At 45.4% G+C, this 24,300-nt stretch overlaps 2 protein-coding genes across 9 annotated transcripts in view; one reads left to right on the top strand and one right to left on the bottom strand.

The window, feature by feature from the left end:
• Positions 1-6,662: 6,662 nt before the first annotated feature.
• Positions 6,663-19,595, top strand: SLC66A3 (solute carrier family 66 member 3). Its single transcript, XM_019970703.2, has 7 exons — positions 6,663-6,922; positions 9,885-9,967; positions 10,071-10,140; positions 14,384-14,441; positions 15,922-16,042; positions 16,801-16,842; positions 18,524-19,595. Exons 1-7 carry the CDS (start codon positions 6,783-6,785, stop codon positions 18,613-18,615), a joined length of 606 nt encoding a protein of 201 aa, XP_019826262.2. The 5' UTR covers positions 6,663-6,782; the 3' UTR covers positions 18,616-19,595.
• A 1,535-nt stretch (positions 19,596-21,130) lies between these two features.
• Positions 21,131-24,300, bottom strand: part of ROCK2 (Rho associated coiled-coil containing protein kinase 2) — a 128,577-nt gene continuing 125,407 nt past the window's right edge. For all 8 annotated transcript variants that reach the window (XR_011569398.1, XM_070799129.1, XM_070799126.1 and 5 more), the window contains one exon: positions 21,131-23,827. Coding sequence is in view for 1 of the 8 variants with exons in the window: in XM_070799130.1 (XP_070655231.1) it covers positions 23,824-23,827 (4 nt within the window). In the remaining 7 variants the exon portion in view is untranslated. The remainder of the gene's footprint in view (positions 23,828-24,300) is intronic.

The following is a 24,300-nucleotide window of genomic DNA, read 5'->3' as shown; positions in this document are numbered from 1 at the left end:
ACATGGATGAACCTGGAGACGATCACACTACATGAAGCAAGTCAGACAGACAAAGACACATATTTGATGATATTACTAATGTGTGGAATCTTAAAAAGAGTATAAATGAACTTATTTACAAAACAAAAACAGACTCACAGACATAGGGGAGAAAACTATGGTTCCCAGAGGGGAAGGATGGGAGGGAGAGATATATTAAGAGTATGGGATTAAGAAAAAGACAGTATCTTATGTGAATAGATAAACAGTAAAGAATTACTGTATAACACAGGGAACTATACTCAGTAATTTATAATTTTTAATGGAAAAGAATCAAAATATATTTGTATATGAATCACTTTGCTATACCCCTGAAACTAATCAGATCAGATCAGGTCAGTTGCTCAGTCGTGTCCGACTCTTTGCGACCCCATGAATCTCAGCACACCAGGCCTCCCTGTCCATCATCAACTCCTGGAGTTCATCCAAACTCACGTCCATCGAGTCGGTGATGCCATCCAGCCATCTCATCCTCTGTCATCCCCTTCTCCTCCTGCCCCCAATCCCTCCCAGCATCAGAGTCTTTTCCACTGAGTCAACTCTTCACAGAAGGTGGCCAAAGTATTGCAGTTTCAGCTTTAGCATCAGACCTTCCAAAGAACACCTAGGACTGATCTCCTTTAGGATGGACTGGTTGGATCTCCTTGCAGTCCAGGGGACTCTCAAGAGTCTTCTCCAACACCACAGTACAAAAGCATCAATTCTTCGGTGCTCAGCTTTCTTCACAGTCCAACTCTCACATCCATACATGACCACTGGAAAAACCATAGCCTTGACTAGACGGACCTTTGTTGGCAAAATAATGTCTCTGCCTTTGAATATGCTATCTAGGTTGGTCATAACTTTCCTTCCAAGGAGTAAGCGTCTTTTAATTTCATGGCTGCAATCACCATCTGCAGTGATTTTGGAGCCCCCAAAATAAAGTCTGACACTGTTTCCACTGTTTCCCCATCGAGTGAAGAGGAACTAAAAAGCCTCTTGATGAAAGTGAAAGAGGAGAGTGAAAAAGTTGGCTTAAAGCTCAACATTCAGAAAACTAAGATCGTGGCATCTGGTCCCTGAAACTAATACAATATTGTAAGTCAACGATACTTCAATAAGATTTTTTAATTAATTCATTTATTTTAATTGGAGGCTAATTACTTTACAATATTGTGGTTTTTGCCATACACTGACACGAATCAGCCATGGGTGTCCATGTGTCCCCCATCCTGAACCCCCCCTCCCACCTCTCCCCATCCCATCCCTCTGGTTGTCCCAGTGCACCGGCTGTCAGTGCCGTTTCATGCATTGAACTTGGACTGTCGATCTATTTCACATATGATAATATACATGTTTCAGTGCTAGTCTCTCAAATCATCCCACCCTCGCCTTTTCCCACAGAGTCCAAAAGTCTGTTCTTTATATCTGTGTCTCTTTTGCTGTCTCACATATAGGGTCATCGTTACCATCTGTCTAAATTCCATATATATGCGTTAATATACTGTATTGGTGCTTTTCTTTCTGACTTACTTCACTCTGTATAATAGGCTCCAGTTTCATCCACCTCATTAGAACTCATTCAAATGTGTTCTTTTTAATAGCTGAGTAACATTCCATTGTGTATATGTACCACAGCGTTCTCATCCGTTCATCTGCCAATGAACATCTAGGTTGCTTCCATGTCCTGGCTATTATAAACAGTGCTGCAATGAACATTGGGGTACACGTGTCTCTTTCAATTCTGGTTTCCTAGGTGTGTATGCTCAGCAGTGGGACTGCTGGGTCATATGGCAGTTCTATTTCCAGTTTTTTAGGGAATCTCCACGCTGTCCTCCATTCAATAAGATTTTTTTAAAGGAATTTCTTTGCTTCCCTATTTTACTCTTCCCACATGATGTAACTGTCCACTGACTAACAGTCTATCCAGGGTGGAGGCCAGGGCTATCCCCGTGGCACGTGCCAAAGCAGGAACTGCTCGCACCAAAAGCATGGGATCTGAGCATGAGCTGGTTTATTGAAACCATGGGGGACACTTAGTCAACTGTCTAGATTCTCTTTGCAGGTGAAATCTGAAAGTATACCTCAACATAACTGAGACTGCATCCCGGATCCAGGGTGAGCACGCGTGCCCCTCCCCACCGCCTCTCTCTCCTCCAGAGCCAGCTTCTCCTCCCTGCCCCGTGACCAGGCACCCTTATGCCCTCTTTCCTCCACTGCGCTCAGCTGCTCACAGGAGACAGCCCAGAACTGAAGAACTGCCGGTCCGTGGCCAAGTACAGCCGGTTCCGGGTGTTCAGAGCAGCAGAGGATTTCAGAAGAACAGAGAGAGAGAGGTTATGGAGAGCAGGGAGCGCTCTTGGCCCTGAGATGATTAACGACAGCATCGTGAGGTGACGGCGGGCTACTCCTCGCTGTCTCCGCCACACTTCCTGTGCTTAGTCCCCAGGGCCAGCCCTTCACCCTCTCTTGCCCACACCCCGTGTCCCGGGCCCTCTCCAGCTGCCCCTGTCTGCTTTCCGGCCACTTCCTCAGCCCTGGGAGCGCTGCAGTCTGGTCGGAGCACCAGAGCCCCAAGAGCTCACAGGAAGGAGACGAGAAGCCAGGACCGACCTGGCCAGGACTTCAGATGGAAGTCCCCCTGAGACATCGGGGACCTCAGCCCTCAACCTCCAGCTTTGATACCTAAACACATCAGACAACAAATAGCTTCCACTAGATTTGCCCTCCGTGATTCCCACCGCTCCCCAGCACCCACTAGGGAATAACAAACAGAAACTGTCTTTTGTCCAAGGCCCTCGAGGTCCTGGTGGCACTGCCCAGTGGTCACTGTGTCGCAGGCTAAGACCCTGACCATGAGAGCCAAGAGAGGCAGGAAGGAGGCTGGATGTGACACCCTGGCCGTCAGGCTTCTCAAGGGCAGTGGAGAGCAGAAGGCAAAACCCAGGACCCTTCTGGAAGCTCAGAGATGCAGTGGCGGGTCCTTCAGGGTCAGCTGGGCCGGCTGCTGTGGGGGTCAGTCCCCAGTGCCCTGACTGGGCGGCCCTCCTGGTCACCAGGAGTGACCAGGTCTCCACCAGGACAGCAGTGGAGGTGGCCGCGGCCACTCCCCTCCCAGGGCCATGACATTCTGGAAGCTGTTCCTGAGGGCTTCCTCATACCTGCTTACCCTCCCATTGACTCCACACTCTGCTTAGCACCTCGAAATACTAATTAGCTCACTAAGGAGGCAGAGCGCCGAAGAACTGATGCTTTTGAACTGTGGTGTTGGAGAAGACTCTTGAGAGTCCCTTGGACTGCAAGGAGATCCAACCAGTCCATCCTAAAGGAAATCAGTCCTGAATATTCATTGGAAGGACTGATGCTGAAGCTGAAGCTCCAATCCTTTGGCCACCTGATGCAAAGAGCTGACTCATTTGAAAAGACCCTGATGCTGGGAAAGATTGAAGGTGGGAGGAGAACGGGATGACAGAGGATGAGATGGTTGGATGGTATCATCGACTCAATGGAGATGAGTTTGAGTAAACTCTGGGAGTTGGTGATGGACAGGGAGGCCTGGCACGCTGCAGTCCATGGGGTCTCGAAGAGTCGGACATGACTGAGCGACTGAACTGAAGGAGGCAGATTCCGTCCCCTGGAGGGGGAAATGGCTCTCCACTCTGTATTCTTGCCTGGAGAATCCCATGGACAGAGGAGTCTGGGGGGCTCCAGTCCACAGGGTCTCAAAGAGTCGGACACAGCTGGACGACTAACACTGCTACCACTACTACAGATTCTGTGGTCTGCAGTCGAGCCCTCATTGACACGCTCTTCTTGGCAGAGAACTTCTGGACCCTCCAAAGTTCCAGAAGTTACAAAATTCCAAAGTTTGTCATCTCCCAGGACCGTGTCTTGGTGGCTCACGGGACTCATTTGAATTTGCTACCAGATCCCCTGGAGAAGGGATAGACTACCCACTCCAGTATTCTTGGGCTTTCCTGTGGCTCAGCTGGTAAAGAATCCGCCTGCAATGCAGGAGACCTGGGTTCGATCCCTGGGTTGGGAAGATCCCCTGGAGAAGGGAACAGCTATCCACTCCAGTGTTCTGGCCTGGAGAATTCCATGGACTGTATAGTCCACGGGGTCACAAAGAGTCAAACATGACTTTCACTGCAGCCTGCCATCTTCTTGGTCAGCTGGCTCCCGAATAAAGTCCCTTCCTCGTCCCAACACTTGATCTCGGATTGATTGGCCTATCCCACGGTGAGCAGAGTAAGCTTGGACTTGTGTAACATATGTATATGTAACATATACATATCAATAAAATGTATGTGGGTATATACAGAGTGTGTATGAACATCTACATGTTTCTATCATGGACTGAATTGTGTTCTCTCAAAACTCACGTGTCGAAGCCCCAACCCACACTGTCATAAAACTTGGAGATAAGACCTTTAAAGAGGTAATCCAGGTTAAGTGAGTTCCTAAGGGTGGAGCCTGAAGCCAATAGGACTGGTGTCCTTATAAGAAGAGACACCAGGGATGTGCATACAGAGGAAAGAGAAGGCAGTTGTCTACAAGCCAAGGAGAGAGGCATCCTCAGAAACCAATCCTGCTGGTACCTTGGACTTCCAGCCTCTAGAAGTGTGAAAAAATAATTTCTTGTTGTTTAACTCCCCCCCCCCCACCCCCAGTGTGTGGTAGTTTGTTAATGCTGCTCAAGCAGACAAATACAACACACACACACACACACACACACACACACACACACTCCTGAGAGGGCAGCGACAATGACATCTCAAGAGCAATAAGCACATCTAGTCCTAGTGAGACAGGCTGGGACCTGGGACTCTTTACCTCAGTAGTTCTACCAGGACAAATGTCTCCTCCAGCAACAAAATACAAAGAAACGATAAGGGACTAAAAATAATTGCATACTTGGGCAGCTGGGGCAAAGTATGAGTAATTAGATACAACAAGGCCAAAACTCAACCGTCACTTCTGAGGTGCTGCGAGCAAAAGCAGAGTACCATGCCTGATTCATGCCCACAGCAATACCAATGGGGTGGACAGACCACCTAAGCCACCACTCAGGCTCAACCCAAGACCCAGGAAAGCCTTGCGTGAATGTCTCCTCCGCCCTCTTATCGATTTCTGTTGAGCAAAGTGTTCAAGAGCCCAGATCAATAACACCAGGACTAAATCTAGTCGGGGACTTAGGTTCCCTCACCTTTCTGGAGCTCAGAATCCTCACCTTAAAATGAGCATCACAGGACCTCATGACCATTCTTCCTTCCGTTTCTATACTTGCTTTTAATACAGACTGTGTCAAACCTATGCAGAAGTAGTCTAGCATAGCAATCCCCCCATACGTGTGCTCCCTTAGTAGCTCAGTTCCCTTTGACTCTTTGACCCCATGGATTGTAGCCCGCCGGGCTCCACCGCCCTAGGAATTTTCCATTCCTAGGCAAGAATACTAGAATGGGTTGCCATTTCCATTTTCCAGGCAAGAATACTAGAATGGGTTGCCATTTCCTTCTCCAGCGGATGATTTTCAGGGCTTTTCATTTTTCTTTAGATACGTATCTTAACTAGCTGGCCAGTAAACCCGGGCACAGACAGCTTCCTGGTCTCCTCCCTCTTGAATTCCTCTCAGGACACACGGGAGGTGGTCGAGCGCAGGGGCTGACCGACTTGATCCTTATAGAACTGGAGCCCCAGGCAACGTTCTTTTCTTTACCGTGGTTTCTGGCAGTGCATTTATGCGACTTTTTTTTTCTTCTTCTGTTTTTTTACTCTTGACTCAGTACCTATACCATTTCGAAAACTTGGAAAATGCACACACCCCCCGCCCCGATCCCTCAGTCTAAGTTCCTTCTTTTGTCAATAGAAATCTATTTTTACCTCCTTAAGGAAAAAAAAAAAAAAATCTCACTCAAGCGCTGAAGTGCAAGGCTCTGGCGGAGTAGTTTTCAGGGTAGAGGACCAAGCCCCCAGGAAAGAGCAGTTCAGGGATGGGGCGCCCTCCGCTCTCAGCAGGAGGAAAGGCTGGCCGGACCTGGGTCCTTTCTCCGTGTCTAAATTGCGGAGGCCGCACAGATATAAGCTGGGCTGTTTTAAAAGTCTATCTCTGAAATTTTTAGTGAGAAAAACAAAACAAAACACACGTTTCAGCAGTAATAAACTCTTAACAAAATGGTCCTTGCCGCCCGCGAGAGGTGCCCGTTCGCCCTCCGGGGTTCAAGCTCTGTCCCCCGCACCCCCGACCCGTGGGAAAGCGGCCCCTTCTGGGGCGTCGCCCGGAGGCTCAGAACTGCTCGAGTCTGTTTTTCACATCGCGGGAAAGTGAATCAGCAGCGGGAACAGCACGCAAAGGACACGAAGCGGGCCCGGGGGCGGAGGGACAGGACCAGGGGAGCGGCCGGCGGGGCGATGCATGGCGCGGACCAGGGGCAGGGCGGAGGAGTGCACCCCGACAGTAAGGACCCAGGAGGCGAGCCCCCCTCCCCACCTCCGGCGGAGCGGATCCAGGGTGGGGGCGAACCGGGGGAGGAGGCGGGACCAGCCGGGGCCGGAATGAACTGAGGGAGAGGAAGCCCCTGGGCGGGGCCGAGGGCGGAGATCGGGGGCGGGGAGGCGGAGGGGCGGACCTCGACGGGGCGGCCCCGAGGGTGGGGGCCAGGAAAGGCGGAAGGACCGGTGGACCCGGCGGCCGAGAGCTGAGCGGCTCCCCTCGCCAGGCGGCCCGACCGGCGGAACCCCCGAGTCCCAGCCCAGCGGGTGCCATGGAGACGCTGCTGTGGTTGTGCAACTGGAGCACGCTGGTCGTGTGCGCGGCGCTGAAGCTGCCGCAGATCTCGGCTGTGCTGGGGGCGCGCAGCTCGCGGGGCATCAGCCTCCCGAGCCTGCTGCTGGAGCTGGCGGGGTGAGTAAGCCCGGGAGCTCCCCGGCTCTGCTAAAGCAGATGCGCGGGGAACCGAGCCCAAAAGCCCCGGCCGCGGGGAGTAGCGCCTGCCCGGACTGCTCACTTCCTCTCCATACTTGCTGCTCCCCCAGCCTTGTGCCGGAACGAAAGTGGGCGCACGCCCATTACATAGATAAGGAAACCGACACTCAGAGAAATCGTCACTCCACCTGTTAATGACAAAACCAGTCATCCCGCTTTGAGCAAGGCCACTGGCCCCTCGAGACTCGCGTGTGCATTTTCTCTAAACCCACCCTCCCCTATCTCAGGTCTTGGTTTCCTCACTTATAAAATGAGGGGTTGGACCCTCTGGCTTTTAAAAGTTACACCCTTCGGGGGGAGGGGGTGCCCAGGTGTCAGAGAAGGTAGAGCTTTTTGGAGGTAGAGGGGAATTTCAGTTGGAGTTGGACTTCAGCTGGCGCTCCAGTCGGCACTTGAAGACTGTTGCAAGAGCTGGTTTATCCTTAAAAGTCAGGAGTGGGTGCCCTGACTCAGTGTTTAAAGATCTGAACGTGATGGATGATAGCCAGACTTGTTGCAGTGATCGTTTCACAATATATACAAATAGTGAATTATGCTGTACACCTGAAACTAATACAATGTATATCAGTTATACCTCAGTTTACAGAAAAAGTAGTAATATTCTGAATAAGCAAAGTAATAGTCATAAAGACCTGAACAGCGAAAAGCAGAGTTGTAAACTTGGTGGGAAAGACCCGAACCCAGCAGTCTAGCTCCTCTCCCCGTGAGGCCCAGACCCCCCACCTGCCCCGAGCCAGCCTGTGGACTCATTACCACTGGGCAGCTTTGAGGGTGGGTCCTGGGCAAGCACTTCTGGGTCGGGGCAGCCCGCTTGGTGGGACCCAGTTTCTCCCGCCAAAAGGAAGGTAGGGGAGAGGGTGGGAGAAAGGGGAGACCTCCAGAGCACAAGGCGTGAGGGGCCACCCTGGGACCTGTGGGGTCCTTCCAGGGACACCCCCATCAGAGGGGCCAACCCTAGGGTGTGTGACCTCCATCGGTTTGGGGGGCCCTCTGGGGAAGTGCTCCCTGCCTCAGTGCTCCCCATTTCTCTGGGGGAGAATAGATAATTGCTGAGTTCAGTCGTGCCTGACTCTTTGTGAGCTCATGGACTATAGCCCTCCAGGCTCCTCTGTCGGTGGAATTCTCTAGGCAAGAATACTGGAGTGGATTGCCATGCCCTTTGATTGAAGGCGGGAGGAGAAGGGGATGACAGAGGATGAGATGGTTGGATGGCATCACCAAAGTGATGGACGTTGAGTTTGAGTAGGCTCTGGAGTTGGTGATGGACAGGGAGGCCTGGAGTGCTGCAGTCCATGGGGTCGCGAAGAGTCGGACAGGACTGAGCAACTGAACCGAACTGAGAAGTTCATCATTCAGGACAGGGAATGCCCTGGTCTGCTCCAGGGCAGGGGAAACTCTGGGCATCCTCTCAGGGACCAGAAAAGGTAGCCACCTGGAGAAGGAGGCCCTCCAGGCAGGGACCCTTGTAAACAGAAGCTCGGCAGCTGGATTGGAGGCAGTGAGGCCAGAGAAAGATGCTAAAGACATGGTCTTAGGTTTAAAGCATCTGCAGATACAGGGAATGAGGTAGTTGTGCTCTTGTCCCCATTTTACAGGTAGGGAAGCTGAGGCCCCAGAGGTTAGTAACTGCTGGGGATTGTGAGCCCAGTACCCAAGTCTCAGAGTCTGCGCTCCCCTTGGGGCTCCACCCTCAGCAGGTGATGCTGGAGGGATGAGTCCAGGTGGTCTCAGGAAGGTGGCTCAGCAGGTAGCCAGAGGGCTAAGTGCTGGCCGGTGTCACAGGGTGGCCCCAGGTGAGGGCATGGGGCTGTGGTCACACCCCTTCCTGGCTTAGGAGATGTGAACCATTAAGTCCACGTGGTCTGTGGAGGCTCTGGCTCACCCTGAGGGGGGCACGGGGCCTGGGGGGGCGGGAGACACACCCGAGGGGATGACGGGATGACGACAGAGGCATTTAGATTCCAAAGGGGCTGGACTGGCCAGGGTGTGAGCTGGGAAGGCAGGAAGCTCAGACCTCTTCTGAGAGGAGGGACACTGGGGTCTTTATCCCCCACCCCTCCACGCTGCAGCCTCTCCAGGGCTAGAATTTTCTTAAAGGAACTGAAGAGTTCCCCTGTCTTGCCCCCTACCCCCCTAACCCCCCACAGTACTCTGGAGGCCACTGGAATCATCGCAGGATGTTTCCTCCTTTTCAAAACACAGGCTCCCCAGCCCGCTGCTGGGCCCTCATATGCCCAGTGCCCGGGACGCCCACCCAGGATGGCTCTCAGCCCCCCTCAGAGGTCCTTCCTGGCCTCCTGAGCTTCTTGAGTGCATCCTTCTGAGGCAGCTGCCTGGGGCCTCTGAAGTGCCCAGCCTTAGAGACAGGCAGGCCTGGGTCCAGAAGCCCAGTCTCTTCCTCTTCCTGGTCAGATCTGTTTCTAACTGACCATCCGAAGCAGCTTGGCAGTCCCCGGTGCCCAGCTCCAGAAGTCGAGGAGATGATTTGGTTGATATTTCATCCTCCTTGTTCTGTGGTGGTTTGTGGTTTAGTTGCTCAGTTGTGTCCAACTTTCGCCACCCTATGGACTGTGTAGCCTGCCAGGTTCCTCTGTCCATGGGATTCTCCAGGCGAGGATACTGGAGTAGGTTGCCATTTCCTCCTCCAGGGGATCTTCCTGACCCAGGAATCGAACCCGGATCTCCTGCACTGCAGGCAGATTCTTTACCATCTGAGCTACGAGGGAAGCCCTTGTTCTGTACCTCCCTCCTTACCATTTGCTGATGCCCAGCTCCAGTTCTCGGGTTCTGCGCACAAACCTAGGCTCCTGGGTGGGGGCCAGGCCTGCCTGCTGTGGGGGTCGGGTGAGTCTGACCTCAGGAGTGTCCTCCGTCTCCCCAGGTTCCTGGTCTTCCTCCGGTACCAGTGTTACTATGAGTACCCGCTGCTGACATACCTGGAGTTCCCCATCCTCATCGCACAAGGTAACCGACACCGCCGCCCCCGCCCCCACCCCCGCCCCTCTCCCCCTGCCTAGCCTCGGCCCTCAGCACCTCCCCGCCCCCACTCAAAGCCTTTCTTTTCCAGATCTCATCCTCCTGCTGTGTGTCTTCCATTTCAATGGGGATGTGAGACGGGCAGTGCCGTACATCATCATGTATCCTTTCAGCATCTGAGAATCGGGAGCTGGGACTGGAGCTGGGACTGGGTGGGGTGGCAGGGTGTGTTTAGTTTTGCTAATCAGTTCAGCAGGAGGTACAGAACAAGGGCTTCCCTCGTAGCTCAGATGGTTAAGTAGCTCAGTGGTGTCCGACTCTTTGCAACTCTATGGACTGTAGCACACCAGGCCTCCCTGTCCATCACCAACTCCCAGAGTTTGCTCAAACTCATGTCCGTTTAGTCAGTGATGCCATCCAACCAGCTCATCCTCTGTTGTCCCCTTCTCCTCCTGCCCTCAATCTTTCCCAGCATCAGGGTCTTTTCAAATGAGTCAGCTCTTCGCATCAGGTGGCCAAAGGATTGGAGCTTCAGCATCAGTCCTTCCGATGAATATTTAGGACTGATCTCCTTCAGAATGGACTGGTTGGATCTCCTTGCAGTCCAAGGGACTCTCAAGAGTCTTCTCCAACACCACAGTTCAAAAGCATCAATTCTTCAGTGCTCAGCTTTCTTTATAGTCCAACTCTCACATCCACCCATTTTGCTAGTAGGATGTTATTACGCTGGGTTCTGTGCTGTGCTGTGCTTCATCGTTCAGTCATGTCTGACTCTTTGCGACCCCATGGACTGGAGCCCGCCAGGCTCCTCTGTCCATGGGATTCTTCAGGCAAGAATGCTAGAGTGGGTTGCCATGCCCTTCTCCAAGGGATCTTCCCAACCCAGGGATGGAACCCAGGTCTCCCACATGGCAGGTGTATTCTTTACCATGGAAGCCCTATTAAAGCAGGATCCTTTACCAGATATTTATTCTTTTGGTTAAATTAAGAAAAAGCAATCTCCAAGGTAAGATTCCTTGTGGGCGAGTGTATCTCCTCAGCCCAGGGATGCCCGAGATGTCTGTGCCTGGGGTCTCCCCTCTGAGACCAGGGTACCCCACAGTGCCTTGACCCACCGGGTGGAATGTAGACTTAGGACCTCAAGGCTGGGCCGCAGGAACACCTCTGCTAACAGCCACGTTATCCACGTGTCTTCTTTAGGGAAGAGGAGACATTTCTTCCTTCCCCCGAAACGTACCCATTTGACAGGCATGTCTGGTCTGTACCACGATGCCACTAACACACCTGGTCAGCTTGGCTTCTTACTGCTTATTAGTGGGTGGGTCTGGGCTCCTGACAGCTGGTTCAGGTCTCCCCGGACTCCGGTTGTCACACAGACCTGTCCCCTCTCATGTCACTCAGCATTTTCTGTGCACGTGGGCCTGCCTTCCATCTTCATTCTGCTTGTCAAAACTCCCGTTTTTCTCTTGTTGAACCTCACTCTCCTTAAGAGGCTGAGAGCCTTTTTGAATGGCAGTCAGTACTGCCACATCAGTGACATGATCTGAGCTTCAGGGTGGAGGAAAGGGGGGTGGGATGGCCAAGCCTCGTCTGCGTAGAGCATGTGAGGAGGTGGGCGTGGAGTGGTGGGAGTCCCCAGCATGCCTGCAGCCTGGATGGCCTTGGGCCCTGACCATAAAGCCCAGCCCTCCAGGCTGCAGCTGTTCTGTCTATGAAGAGGCAGCAAAATGCCTACCTTTTAGGGTTGTTTCCAGAATGACAATACCAGGAGTACAAGGCGAGCTGAGCAGGTGGCAGGGTCATGTGGCTGTTGTACTAAAAGCCTGTCTGCAGAAGGGAGCTGGGTGCGGACTGAGTCCTGACCCTCCGCTGTTGGATCGAGTTGTAAGCCCCCAGACTAAGTTTTCCTCTGCAAAAAAAAGAGGGAGCGCATGACTCTACTGCCCCTCAATGCTGCAAGGTCAGCCCTAGCTGATTAAAAAAAGCTTTAGAAAAAGTACTTTAAAGATGAAAAGCATGGTGGGATTTACTTTTTAAATAAAATGCAGCAGCTTTGTGCAAATGGTGAGCTGTAGATTAGAAAATGTGGGTGCTGATGGCAACTCTGCTGCTGTTGCTGCTAAGTCGCGTCAGTCATGTCCGACTCTGTGCAACCCCATAGATGGCTGCCCACCAGGCTCCCCCATCCCTGGGATTCTCCAGGCAAGAACACTGGAGTGGGTTGCCATTTCCTTCTCCAATGCATGAAAGTGAAAAGTGAAAGTGAAGTTGCTCAGTCATGTCTGACTCTAGTGACCCCTTGGACTACAGCCTACCAGGCTCCTCCGTCCATGGAATTTTCCAGGCAAAAGTACTGGAGTGGGGTGCCATTGCCTTCTCCGATGGCAACTCTAGGTATCAGCAATATGTTTATAACCTCCTTCTTCCAGTTGTGACTTACAGAGCGCAAGTAAGCAGGGTGGCCATGTTAATAGTGCATTTTTTTTATAAGTAATAGTAGGTCCCATATACTATGCAGGACATGCTTATGCTAAAAAATCACTTGTTGTTGATCTGAGATTCCAGTTTAACTGGATGTCTTGTATTTTAATTTGCTGTCTGGCTACTCTACAAATAAGTCATCTCTAGGATCTCAGTTGCTGCTACGGCTGCTTAAGTTTTATAAAATGTGTGTCTGGAATGAGTGGAATGAGGTGCAATGGTACAGAATTGGGCAACAGTAGTTTAAAATTCAAATTAGAGAGTGTTTGAAAAACAAAATTCCTCCTCCTAGATTCAGGTTGCCTTTTCTGGTATCGACTTGTATTTCGTTCCACTGACCTGAGCACAGAGATTGTTTCAAAGCTCTTCATTTAAATAATGTTATTAATTGTAATCCTGGCAGCCTCTTGAGTCCCTACAGTATGCCACAAAGCAGTGAGGAGATGAATGGGGTAAAGGAATATTAAGTCCCATTTTGCAGATAAGCAAACCAAGGCTGAGAGAAGCAAAATGACTTGCCTGTGGTCACGGCAGAGGCTCCTGGCCGTCCTCGCCCTGGCCTGGCCACCAACTTCTGTGTTTATTTCTGCTTCTCTAGCCGGGCTGTCTTCCTGCAGCAGCATCACTGAGCTTGATGGCACTCAGGTATCATTTCTCCTGTCTCCTAGCATTGCTCTACCCAACTGTGTCATTTCTACACTGGAGTTAGCAGGAAAGAGGAAACCAATAAACAGTTTCACGTGACAACAATTTTGCAGAAGACGTCTCCTGTATCAGGCATCCTAAGTGTTTAACTAGTTTTTTAGTCGATCCTTGAACATGCATTATGAGCCAGTCTTGTTCTACGCACAGTCTTTTTGTGCTCACAAAAGTTATGTGGGAAAGAAAACCATATTTAATAAGCTAAATATATTGAATGTTGCATGGTATGAGTTACAGAGAAAAATAAAGCACTGACAGGTAATAGACAGGAGGTAACTCAGTTTTACATGGGGTGGACAAGGAGCTACTTATTGAAAAGGTAATATACGAGTAAACACTTGAAGGAAGTGAGCCAACAAGCCATAAAGATATCAGGTGAAAAAGTTTCCTAAGAAGAGGATAAACAGTTAAGTATATGAGGGCTCAGATGAAGTATGCTTGAAAATATTCAAGGAATAGCAATACTCTTGTGTCTGGAATGGAATGATTCTGGAAGAGATGATAGCAAATGAGGATCCTTCCCTGATAGTTCAGTTGGTAAAGAATCCGCCTGCAATGCAAGAGATCCCAGTTTGATTCCTCGGTCGGGAAGATCCACTGGAGAAGGGAATGGCTACCCACTGCAGTATTCTTGGGCTTCCCTGGTGGCTCAGCTGGAGAAGGAAAAGGCTACTCACTCCAGTATTCTGGCCTGGAGAATTCCATGGACTGTCCATGGGGTCACAAAGAGTCAGACATGACGGAGCGACTTTCACTTTCTAGACTGCTGTGATTATTTTGGCTTTTAATCAGACTGATATGGCTAGACCCTGGAGGCTTCTGATCCCACAATTTCATGTTTTAAAATAATAAAAATATACTGTGTTACATCTTACATCAAAGGTGCGTTAACTGTTGACATTATGTTGGAGAGGTCTACATGGTCAAGAATAAAATGGGCAGTTGAGATCATCTGGAACGTTCCCAGCCCTAGGATGGGTCCAAGAACACAGGGTTCTTTGTAATTTTCTCCCAGAATTCTGCTTCTGTGCTTTTGAACTCCTTAGCAAGTGTTCACCTGGACCACTTTTGTCTTTTCCAAACTGACAAGTTCTAGCAGAGTTGTTCCCAGTCCACACTTGGCTTAGACGTGTAACCTCTGTGTTCTTGGTTTGTTTCCACGGGCGGGTGGTGGAGCTGCCAGCCAACAAGCCGTTGCTATGTCCCTTAGCATGTGGTAAGCTGTGTGTCTGCTTGGTTCATCCTCACTCTGCAGCAGTGGATCCTAGATCTGGCCATGGTGAGTAAACTGCCCCAGAGAAGAACGTGTGTTCACAGCAGTCTGTCTTCCCTCTTTTCCTTGTGACACCTGCCCTGCAAACAGTTTTATAGATCCAATGTTCAACCCGCTGTCTCGAAAGCACCCCTGTGCTTTGCAGCTGTACCAAAGCATGCTGGGATGAAAGCCCAGTGCTATCCAAATATTAAAAATACATTATTCTCACTTAAATGTATGGCACAATATTTTTACTTCATTTGGTGGGGGGAGCCCTCGAGAACCAGATTGTGGAGTTAGTAGTCGAATGAAGAACTGAGCATGAAGTGAAGAGTTTCAGGTTGGGTGCTAGGTCACTTCAGTTGTGTCCGACTCTTTGTGACCCAATGGACTGTAGCCCGTCAGGCTCCTCTGTCCATGGGGATTCTCTAAGCAAGAATACCGGAGTGGGTTGCCATTTCCTCCTGCCAACCCAGGGATGGAACCCACGTCTCTTCCATTTCCTGCATTGGCAGGTGGGTTCTTTGCCACTAGTGCCATATTATCAGGTTAGTAATTATATATGGATGATACTCATTATTTTTCTAACTTTGCCCCCTAAACACTTTTTTTTCTTCCTTGGAAAAAGGTAAGTGCTGTATTCTTTTTCCTTCCTTGGTTAAGGGCCAGAAATTCCTTGCTGTAAGAATAGGATTCTGATAGCAGGTCAGGAAGCATTTGACCAAAAATCAAATGGTGGTTGACATGAACTTTTCTACCTCATGGGAAAAGGAGCAGAACTAATTGGTGGTCACTGCTGGCCACACCCGAACTCCTGGATTTCGACCCATTCTACCTCCAGCATCTTGTTGGAAAGTGGACTTGGCTCTCAGCCTTGTGACATTACCATGGCAGCCTGGGCCTGGCTCAGGGTAGAGGGTGCTGTACTCTTAACCTCATTGGGGAGCAGAGGTCATGGAGCACAGGGCTGGAGTCTCACCACGTGGCTCATCAGAACAGCTGGAAACTCAGAGCTGATGCGCCCCAGCTTGCTGCTTTGAGTTTATAAATCTCAGTGCAAAGCAGTATGGTGCCCCCACTCTCTACTGTACTATCTATACATCAACTTATTATTGGAGGTGGGGACAGATAAGCCTTTGTGGCCGTTGCAGATTTTTACCCTCGGTTACATCCTACCTGCTGCTGCACATTGGTTACTCACCTGAAGGGGTTGGTGGGTTAGACCTAAGAATGCTGCTGCTGCCTCCATTCTTTATCATGAAACTTGGCTTTTGTCCTTGTGCAAGTTGGTTATTACTTGACATGAAAGCTTGATTTCAAAAGTGCTTTCAGGGAACTCCCTGGTGGTCCAGTGGCTAGGACTCTGGTGGTCCAGGTTCAATCCCTGATTGGGGAATCCCGAAAAGCATAACCCCCCTTCTCCCCTCAAAGGGGCTTTCAGTATCTGGTGCTCTTCTGCATTTGAAACTAAGGGAGTCCTTCCTCCTGTTTTATCTTCACACAGAATTTATGCACTTTCATCAGTGCAGCCAGTAAGTTTGCACAGCTCCAGTACCTGTGGAAGAGCAGGGACTCAGGAGCCATGAGCGCTCTGACATGGACCCTCGCTTCTTATACTTGTGCAGGTAAGAACACAACTCTAATTGATGGGGTGTCCCCTGTTGGTGTGTGTGTGTGGGGTGTCTGCCTAGAGGGGTGTGCTAACTTGATGTCCAAGGGTCATAATCCCTTGAGCTTAAATCCTTTGCATGTTAACTCTTGAATCTCTAGTGTATCCTTATTTATAAGACTGATTTCGTGCACACCACTCTCCATTTTTTGCAAGATCTGTATTTCAGTTGCTAAAAAAATGTAAAAGGACACTTTTCTCCAAAAATATGACCTATTATTAACAGTCCTCCTGATGTTTGCAAAGCATCAAGTTGATTATATTAAATCCACTAACTTGTTTTAAACATATGAATGTTTATGATGTAATAAATTGAAGAGATGAGAATCGTACATTGACTTTTGTGAATGAACATAATTTGCAGCAGTGGAGTTTTCCTGGAGCCATAGTGTGTTTGGTCTCAACTTTAGAATTTCCGCTGTTCATTTGGATTCTTGCAGGAACTACCTAAAATGAATGTATACTCTAGGTAGGAACATTTTTAAAATATCCAGAGCTATTACATTCACTAGATTTACTAATTGTTGATATTTGAATTATACTTTTTCATGTTTCTTCTAAAATCTTAAACTACTAGCTTCTCCATCCAGGGTTCTCTTCTACTCAGATCTTTCAAGAACAGTTAGCGTGTATTCCTGTATTTAAAATGGAAAGATATTTGCTAAGTACTGAAATGTCTGAGAAGTTGATATTTATTGCTGAAATCTTTTACAGCAAGAATAATGACAACTTTAATGACCACCAATGATCTTACAAGTAAGCACAATATTTTTCTGCCCACGTCCTCTTTGAACTTTACGCCATCTGCCTCCTTCACTTGTAAATTATCTTGGGGTTTAACGGAGCCAGTTTAGCCCCACTGGAAGCTAGCTGCAGTATACTGCAGGCCCTCATCAGTCTCCATGTATAGTGCTAAGCACCCTCTTGCCATATCCAAGATAGAACATGCACAAGATAGTCGATTCCTATCTTCATAAAGCTTCCACTCTAGCAGTGGAAATGAAGAGTGAGGTTATCACACAATGTTTGAAAAATATTGTAAAGTGTTTCGAATGAGGACAGGATGAGCACCTAACAAGGAAGCCTGACATAGTTGGAGGGAGCTGGGAAGATGAATTTGAAGGGGAGAGGGATGAGGAGCGAAGAGACTGTTAACAAGGAGCAGCACATACGGAGGTTGTGAGCAAGGAGGATGGAGCAACACCAGCAGGGCTGGCGGGAGAGCCCCAGGTTGAGTCTAATGAGAGGGAAGGCAATGGCAGGGAGCCTCAGAGAACTGCCCACAGGCAGCAGGATCGGGAGTGACACAATCATTTTACTCCATTCCTTGTTCTGTTACTTTTAAAGGGTTACCATGATGGAGGAGAAAACAAACTTGGGTTAAAGAGAATGTCGTTCATTCCTTAGGCTGAGTTTTCAAGCATATAAATGTTTGGAAAAATTATTAAAACAGGTAGGGTGATTTATTCTATGAAGACTAGAAATGTGTCCTTGGTGTGTAGACCTTTTAAATAAGTTCATTTTATCTGAGACATAGTGTCACAAAGCAGCAGGATGCATTTGCTAGTCCCATCCCAGGGTTTTATCTTTGGCTCAAGTACTTTACATTAGCTCTGAGAGAAGGGTTGAAAAGTGTCTGGCCAGAGTGTATACCTGAGTCAAGTGGGGAAGGGAGAAACCTGAGGCTTCCCTACAGGATGTGAATTCTCTGCTTGCAAAGGAGAGTCAAACCATAATTGAATAACAAAACAAATTTCATATTAAAAATTGATTTTAAAAGGTCAAGAATTTTCTAATTGTGATTTGTTTTATATCTAAGGTGACAGCTGTTCATGAAAGTGACCAGTATATCTGAGAATAATCTCTTAAAAACAGTTCATCTATCTTAAAAGTGTTTTACAACCCCAAAGACACATTAAGTCTCATAAACCTTATTTATCAGGAGTGTTCATCAAGTCATTGAGATTATTTTTTCCTTTTTAACAAAAAGCCACATTGTCATGGTTACTTTAATATAAAACATACCTTGACATTTTTCAGAATTATCTTAACTGATTGCAGTGTACCACTTTTTGCTTAATTAACATGGAATTTTCTAAGATACCACCACCCTTAAGACTTAAAAAATGATAACAGGTTTTTAAAAAGTTGTAGCATTTACCAACCAGAGTCAGATTCCTCCAAATTAAGCATTTAAGATGAAATTATTCATGAAGTCAGGCCAAGTGGCCAGAGGTAGTAATGATAAGACCATTTCTCCCCCAGAAATATTTGGAGCCACAGCTGCACTAACATTGACATGATCCATAGTTTTGTTTCCTTTTGGGTGGTGGGTAGGCGACGTTAAGCCTATTTAGGCTTCTACTTAGAGAAGGTGGTGATTTTATGTGAAAACAGTATTTTTTAATACACACTTTTCTTTTTTGACTGATTTCAGTTCTTACACGTTTCGTGATCATGCTGGCCTTAAACATATGGGTAACTGCTACAATACTTCACTACCGGAAGACCAATATAAAGTCTGAATGATGGATTATTCCTATACACAAAGTGGATTCTGAATAACAGAACCAAAGGAAAAAAAAGCTCACTGCTAAATCATAAGTTTAGTCAACCGTGCCAAAGATACTTTAGACTTGAAAAAGCCCAATTAAACACTTTTTAAAAAATGCTGATTTTTAAAAATCCTCTGCGCCTACTTTATTAGGTTAAGGTAGGACTTAAGACATCTGCAATTCTGAGAAAGCTGGTGATGGATGGAAGTCTTCCAGAAAGCCCATTCTGAGGAGGTAGCTTTGACCCTTATTCTGGGAACTAATTACATCTACTTCTCAACTTTTAAAATATTTTAAGAAATACATCCTCTCCAAAACACAAATGCACATGAATGCAGTGGGATTTTGGAAATTTTAATAACTCACCAGGGTCCACTTCCTGGGATGAATGTTGTAATACAGATGTAATAGGATGGCCTTATTGTATCATATTATCATAAAATACCTCCTTGGCAAAGATATCAAGGCAAGCAAAAATGTAACTGGTTTGAACGCATATACCAAAGTAGTTCTCTAACTTCATACTGTACCTTTAAGCATTTCGTAACAAAAGATACCAGCAATCTCTACTTATGAAGAGGCAATCCCAATATACTTCGAGATTCAAGCACAGTGCTGCCATTTTTAAAAGGATTCCACCTGCACAATTAACTGTTACTGGAATTTGGTACAAAATACAGCCAACCTCAACCAGAGTTTGCCTACTGAAAATATATGCAGCGAAGGGTATTGCTGGGTTCTGCCAAGCTCTCATGGATTTAATTCTCATTATGGTATCATACTCTAAACATGCTGTTAAGATTATCCACTGTATTTTCCTATAAAAGCTTGTAAGACCTAACATTTAAAAACATTCACCTAATAATTGAGTAGCATTATTCTATTATATGCAGTAAGTAAATGATGTTTATTAGAAAATGTTTCCTGTGTAAAATAAACTTATTTTGAACTCTTCTGAGTCTTAAAACAGAATTGTTTTAATGTGATTAGCTTTAAGTTAGGTAAGGTGCAGTTTTAAAAATATAGACTAATCCTTTTAGAACTACTGCTTGGGACCAACAGGAAGAGAAACACGGCATCTAAAAATAAAAAAACAAGTCATTCATTCTATAGTTTTAAAAATTATAGTTAACATTTTTTAAAAAGTCCAAGTAAATCTTTTCTCATATGCAGTTATCATCTGCCAAGTAGTATAAACTGTGTGATTTTTTTAGTCCAACAAATATTTTATTTAGATATACTTTATCAATGCTTAAAGCAACTCCTTAGAGAAAATATAGTATCGTAGGTGGAGGGTTCTCAATTTTTCCCCTTTGGAAGGGAAAGGAACATGCATTAGAGCCACCCCAAATATTCTGTACACATCATTAATCCCACAAGAATCCTGTAGGTAAACAGTCTCCATTTTACAGATGAAAATACTGAAGCCCATACTGAATAATCTGTCCCAGATCAGATAGCCAGCAAGGTATCCTAGAAAAGACCCCACTGATTACCAAAAAGTTCTTTCTAGAAAACTACTTGTCAGCACACTATTCTACCAAAATAGACTGCTTCTTTTCCTTATCCTTGACACTCAAATGAGATTCTCAATTTTGCATGTTCCTTAAAATACTGATGTTAGATACAAACTCCTAGTTGAAATTTGATTTTGTATTTCTCCATGGATTAAGCGATAGGGGCTGAACATCCCCAAGTGTGTAACCTCAATTAAGATTTCTTTGCTATACCCCTCTTTTAAGGGAAGGTAATTTTGGGGGGTTAATTTTAGAAGGTTGCACGAGTATTTCACAGGAAAAGTAGGAAAATGCTTATGTCTTAATTTCTTTTATTTAATTTTTAATATAAAAAGCAGGCATAAAATACAATTACAATACTACAAAGATGCAACAGAATTTAAAAAAAACGGGGGGGGGGGGGGAAGCGCCACGATTTTTGTTCAAGGGGACAGCTGATCAAATATTTATGATTATCTAAACCATGCAATTCATAACTTATTACAACCCCAAACAAAACTCATTATTATGGGGAAGGGAATCAAGGAGAGAACCCCCCAAACATAATATCTAGCACTGTCACACAGTGCTTATTCTTCAAAGTGCTTTACAAACCAACTATGGTATCTTCACAATACAGGGAAACTGATGTCTTATTCCAGGGGAGGAGAGGTGAGTCAGGAGCAGTGTCAACAGAGATCAAGAAACTCAGAAGTGACTTGCTCTCATTGGGTTTTTAAAACATGTTATTTAAAGCATGTTTCCATAAGGTAATCTAGTGTCCAGCTTCTCTATTTTACCACCCAAATCCTGTAATAGATTAACAGCAGCAGCATAACTTCTCAAATTGTGGTTTGGCAACCTAGAGTATTTTTTCTTGAGCATCTACAGATAAACTGGGATAAAGGAGAGCCTTCACAACCAGAATGGTGTAACTCTAGCACAGGTTAATCTTAAAAATAACTCATCTTTATTTTAGATTTATTGGTATACTTATCCTTTAGTTAGCTCCAGAGCATTTTAAACTTAGGTTTTTTTTTTTTTTTTAAGTTTGCTTCTAGGTAGCATTTTTTTTAATTAATACTTTTCAACATGCACTAGACAGTCATCCTCAGCAGTAACCCTGGCACCAGTTTTCCTTCTGCTTTGCCTCAGTATTCCCACAAAAGTAAAAAAAACAAAAACAAAAAACAACCCAACTAAGAAAATCCCAGTATTCACTACTTCTTAGTTCTCAAAAGGAGGTATTTGTGGCTCTAGGAGAAATCAGGTGTGAGGAAACAAGCAACTTTTGGTCTTAACTTTATCTTGGAGGTTTTGGAGCCTCAAGAAAAAGAAACTGGCACAAAAGCAGGTTGTTAGACCAAGTCAATGTCATATTTAATGAGTGTTGGGAAGAAAACATTTGGATGGGGGCATGCACTCATGTATGTACATGAAACCAGCAACAGGGTATAAAGCAAATTCTTACCCAAGGTCAGAATTTTTTATTAAGCACATTTCCACTGGCTGGACAAATGACCTTATAAATCCTTATGTCAAACCATATAATGTAAAGAATCTTCATGGAGAGATTTTTTTTTGCCCCTTAGGATCTCTTTGCCCCCCAAAAAACTTCACATTAATTTTCCTTTTATAGTTGCATCACACCATGATTCTCCATATTCTCTAATATATATACAGCATTCAAAATTTAAACTTTTGCCATTTTTACTCAAATATTTCAATTACTCATGTGTAAACTTCAAATTATTTCACCTTAATAAAGTTTATTAAAAATATATATATATACTCTCCAATTCAGAATAATATGATAGAACCTCCCATAGTGTAACAAAATCTCTATATAAAATATTAATTCAGTCTCCTTTTAACAAGTCTAATGAATGGAAATATTTATTCTATATAAATTTTATATATTTTTCATTTTTTAATCTTACTTAAAAAAAAAAAGAGCTGTGCCCCCGAACCAGAACATACCTGCAAGGGAAATGGCATGCATATCTAGTTTTAGCACAGACAGCATGGAAGAGTGCAGCCTGGACAATGTAAGAACAAGATTCAGTTTCAGTACATCAGCAGCCAAAGGCCACTCTTCAATTTCCACAATAGTATCTATAATTGGGGATCTAACTCTTTAAACACCTCAACATTGACCCCAGAAGGAATCAATGAAAAATGTCTACTTCCTTCATAGAAATATTGGATGATGTATGTCAGTATCATGCCAAACTCTGTGCACATGAATATCCACAGAGAGGATGACAGAAGACCACAGAATTTTTCCTTACTTGATTCTCACCACTGATGTACACTGTAGCAGTATAAAACATATACTTTTCTGGGATAATGAGAAATAAAGCAGGAATAGTCCTGCATAAACTGTATGTAACTTGAATAGCATTTAAAAAAATAAAAATTAAGTGCCTTTGAGGCCACTGCTTCCCAGCCACAATAATGAAATGCTGCCATACACAGTCATGTGTTTACGGGATCACACTTAAATACTTAAAATATATCTACAGTATGTCTTAGTTTTCTTTGTATTTGAGACAATTTTTTGAATCTTGAATGTGAAAATATAAAAAGTCACAAATGCTTTATCAGAAATAAAAACACACCTAGGGTAACCAGCAAATTAAAGCAAAGAAAATGTTTCATAGTCACACACTAATACTGAGGTCTGTAAAAGAGGTCAGATGAGAAATAGATATACATAAAAGATATATTAGTTCCAATCCTACCCATTACTGTTTCTATCACCAATACTTAAACAAAATTCTGTTATACAATCAAAATAGGCCGACAATGATAACTACTATGTGTAAAAATAGTGCACTAATTTTCTTCTGCAAAGCAAATTTGCATCCTAAGAGCTGGCAAATACTTTTTTTTTTTTTTTTAAATACAGGAAAGGGTGGATATCTTGAAAAAAATTAAATTAAGGCATTCAAAATGGGTAAAATTGCCTATTACAAAGCATTAAGAAACTGATATAATTAACTTCAAACTTCTTGTTACAATAACTGCTTAAACATGAACATGCAGCTTCCAGCAGGTACACACAATGAGTGATATAAACTCCAACATTATGGCTTTATACAAGTGCATAGTTACAACTGCAGTAAGTAATGATATCTGATTAATGTTTATAAAAAAATAAAGTGGGAAGTTAAAAAACCCTCTTGCAGTATTACAGTACTATGTGTGTGTGTGTGTGTGTGTATGTGTGTGTGTGTGTTCACACACACACTACAATGGTCACTTCTTAAAGACGCAGTCTCTATCACTGTAGTGGAATCCATTCCCAGATTCTTCTGGCAAATGTGCTGGTGAAATCTCTCTGTTGAAGCTGAAAAGATGATTTCTGTAACTCTTCTAAATCCTTTATGCAATGTAGTGTGAGTGATGCTAGGAGAGCTTTATGGAATAAGTCTGGAAGAGTTGCACATGATATTCTTATTCTATTAACCAATCACTGTTGGTTCAACTTGTTGCTCCAAAGGAGCCCAGAAAACCTATTCAAGATTTAGAATTTATATTGCAGGAATAGAGGGAATATATATGTGTATTAGTCTCTCAGGAAAATATAACTTTTTAATAAATTTTGGGCCATCATATTTCAGTCTTGTTTCAACTAGAAGAATATGATCACCTTAAATAATGACTGCATTCACAGAAGGCAGTTAGCTGGAAAGAAAAGGAAAATAAAGTCAGTTGATACAGTGAAATAATTTAAGAGATTGTGATCAGTTCTTTGAAAAGGCATTCCATTTACATCAAACTCTACAGTCTTCCAGCTACTATACTTTTAACATCTAAATCATGCATATAGCATATTTACTCTTACTTTTCTTATTTGAAGGTACATGCAATTATATTCTTCCTTGTATTTTTTCATATTGCCCACAAACATGACACACAAGTTTTAATATGGTTAACTGGCTATTAAGGTGAGATGGTATGTCAATGAATAACTCAAGTGAACCTGTCTGATTTGAGGTTTAACTGTTAGCTTCCTCGTGTGGGTGAAAGAAGAGTGGACCAAAGGAGCAGGCTCTACTTGGCTGTTTCACCCTATGCCACATTTAAAAAATCTATGAAGTGGGAACAAACACACTGTTGTAGAAAATATATGTAAAAAATACTCTGTAAATCCTGGT

This window comes from Bos indicus, chromosome 11, assembly GCF_029378745.1.
Source record: "Bos indicus isolate NIAB-ARS_2022 breed Sahiwal x Tharparkar chromosome 11, NIAB-ARS_B.indTharparkar_mat_pri_1.0, whole genome shotgun sequence".
NCBI classification, from domain to species: Eukaryota; Metazoa; Chordata; class Mammalia; order Artiodactyla; family Bovidae; genus Bos; species Bos indicus.
This window is presented reverse-complemented; position numbering and strand designations above follow the sequence as displayed.

What these genes read in the sequence shown, in the direction of transcription:
- SLC66A3 (XM_019970703.2), top strand. Translation starts at nt 6,783, where the DNA reads ATGGAGACGCTGCTGTGGTTGTGCAACTGGAGCACGCTGGTCGTGTGC. An exon ending in GGATCCTAGATCTGGCCATG is followed by an intron (nt 14,442 to 15,921) that starts GTGAGTAAACTG and finishes ATCTTCACACAG; the next exon opens with AATTTATGCACTTTCATCAG. An exon ending in CGCTTCTTATACTTGTGCAG is followed by an intron (nt 16,043 to 16,800) that starts GTAAGAACACAA and finishes AATCTTTTACAG; the next exon opens with CAAGAATAATGACAACTTTA.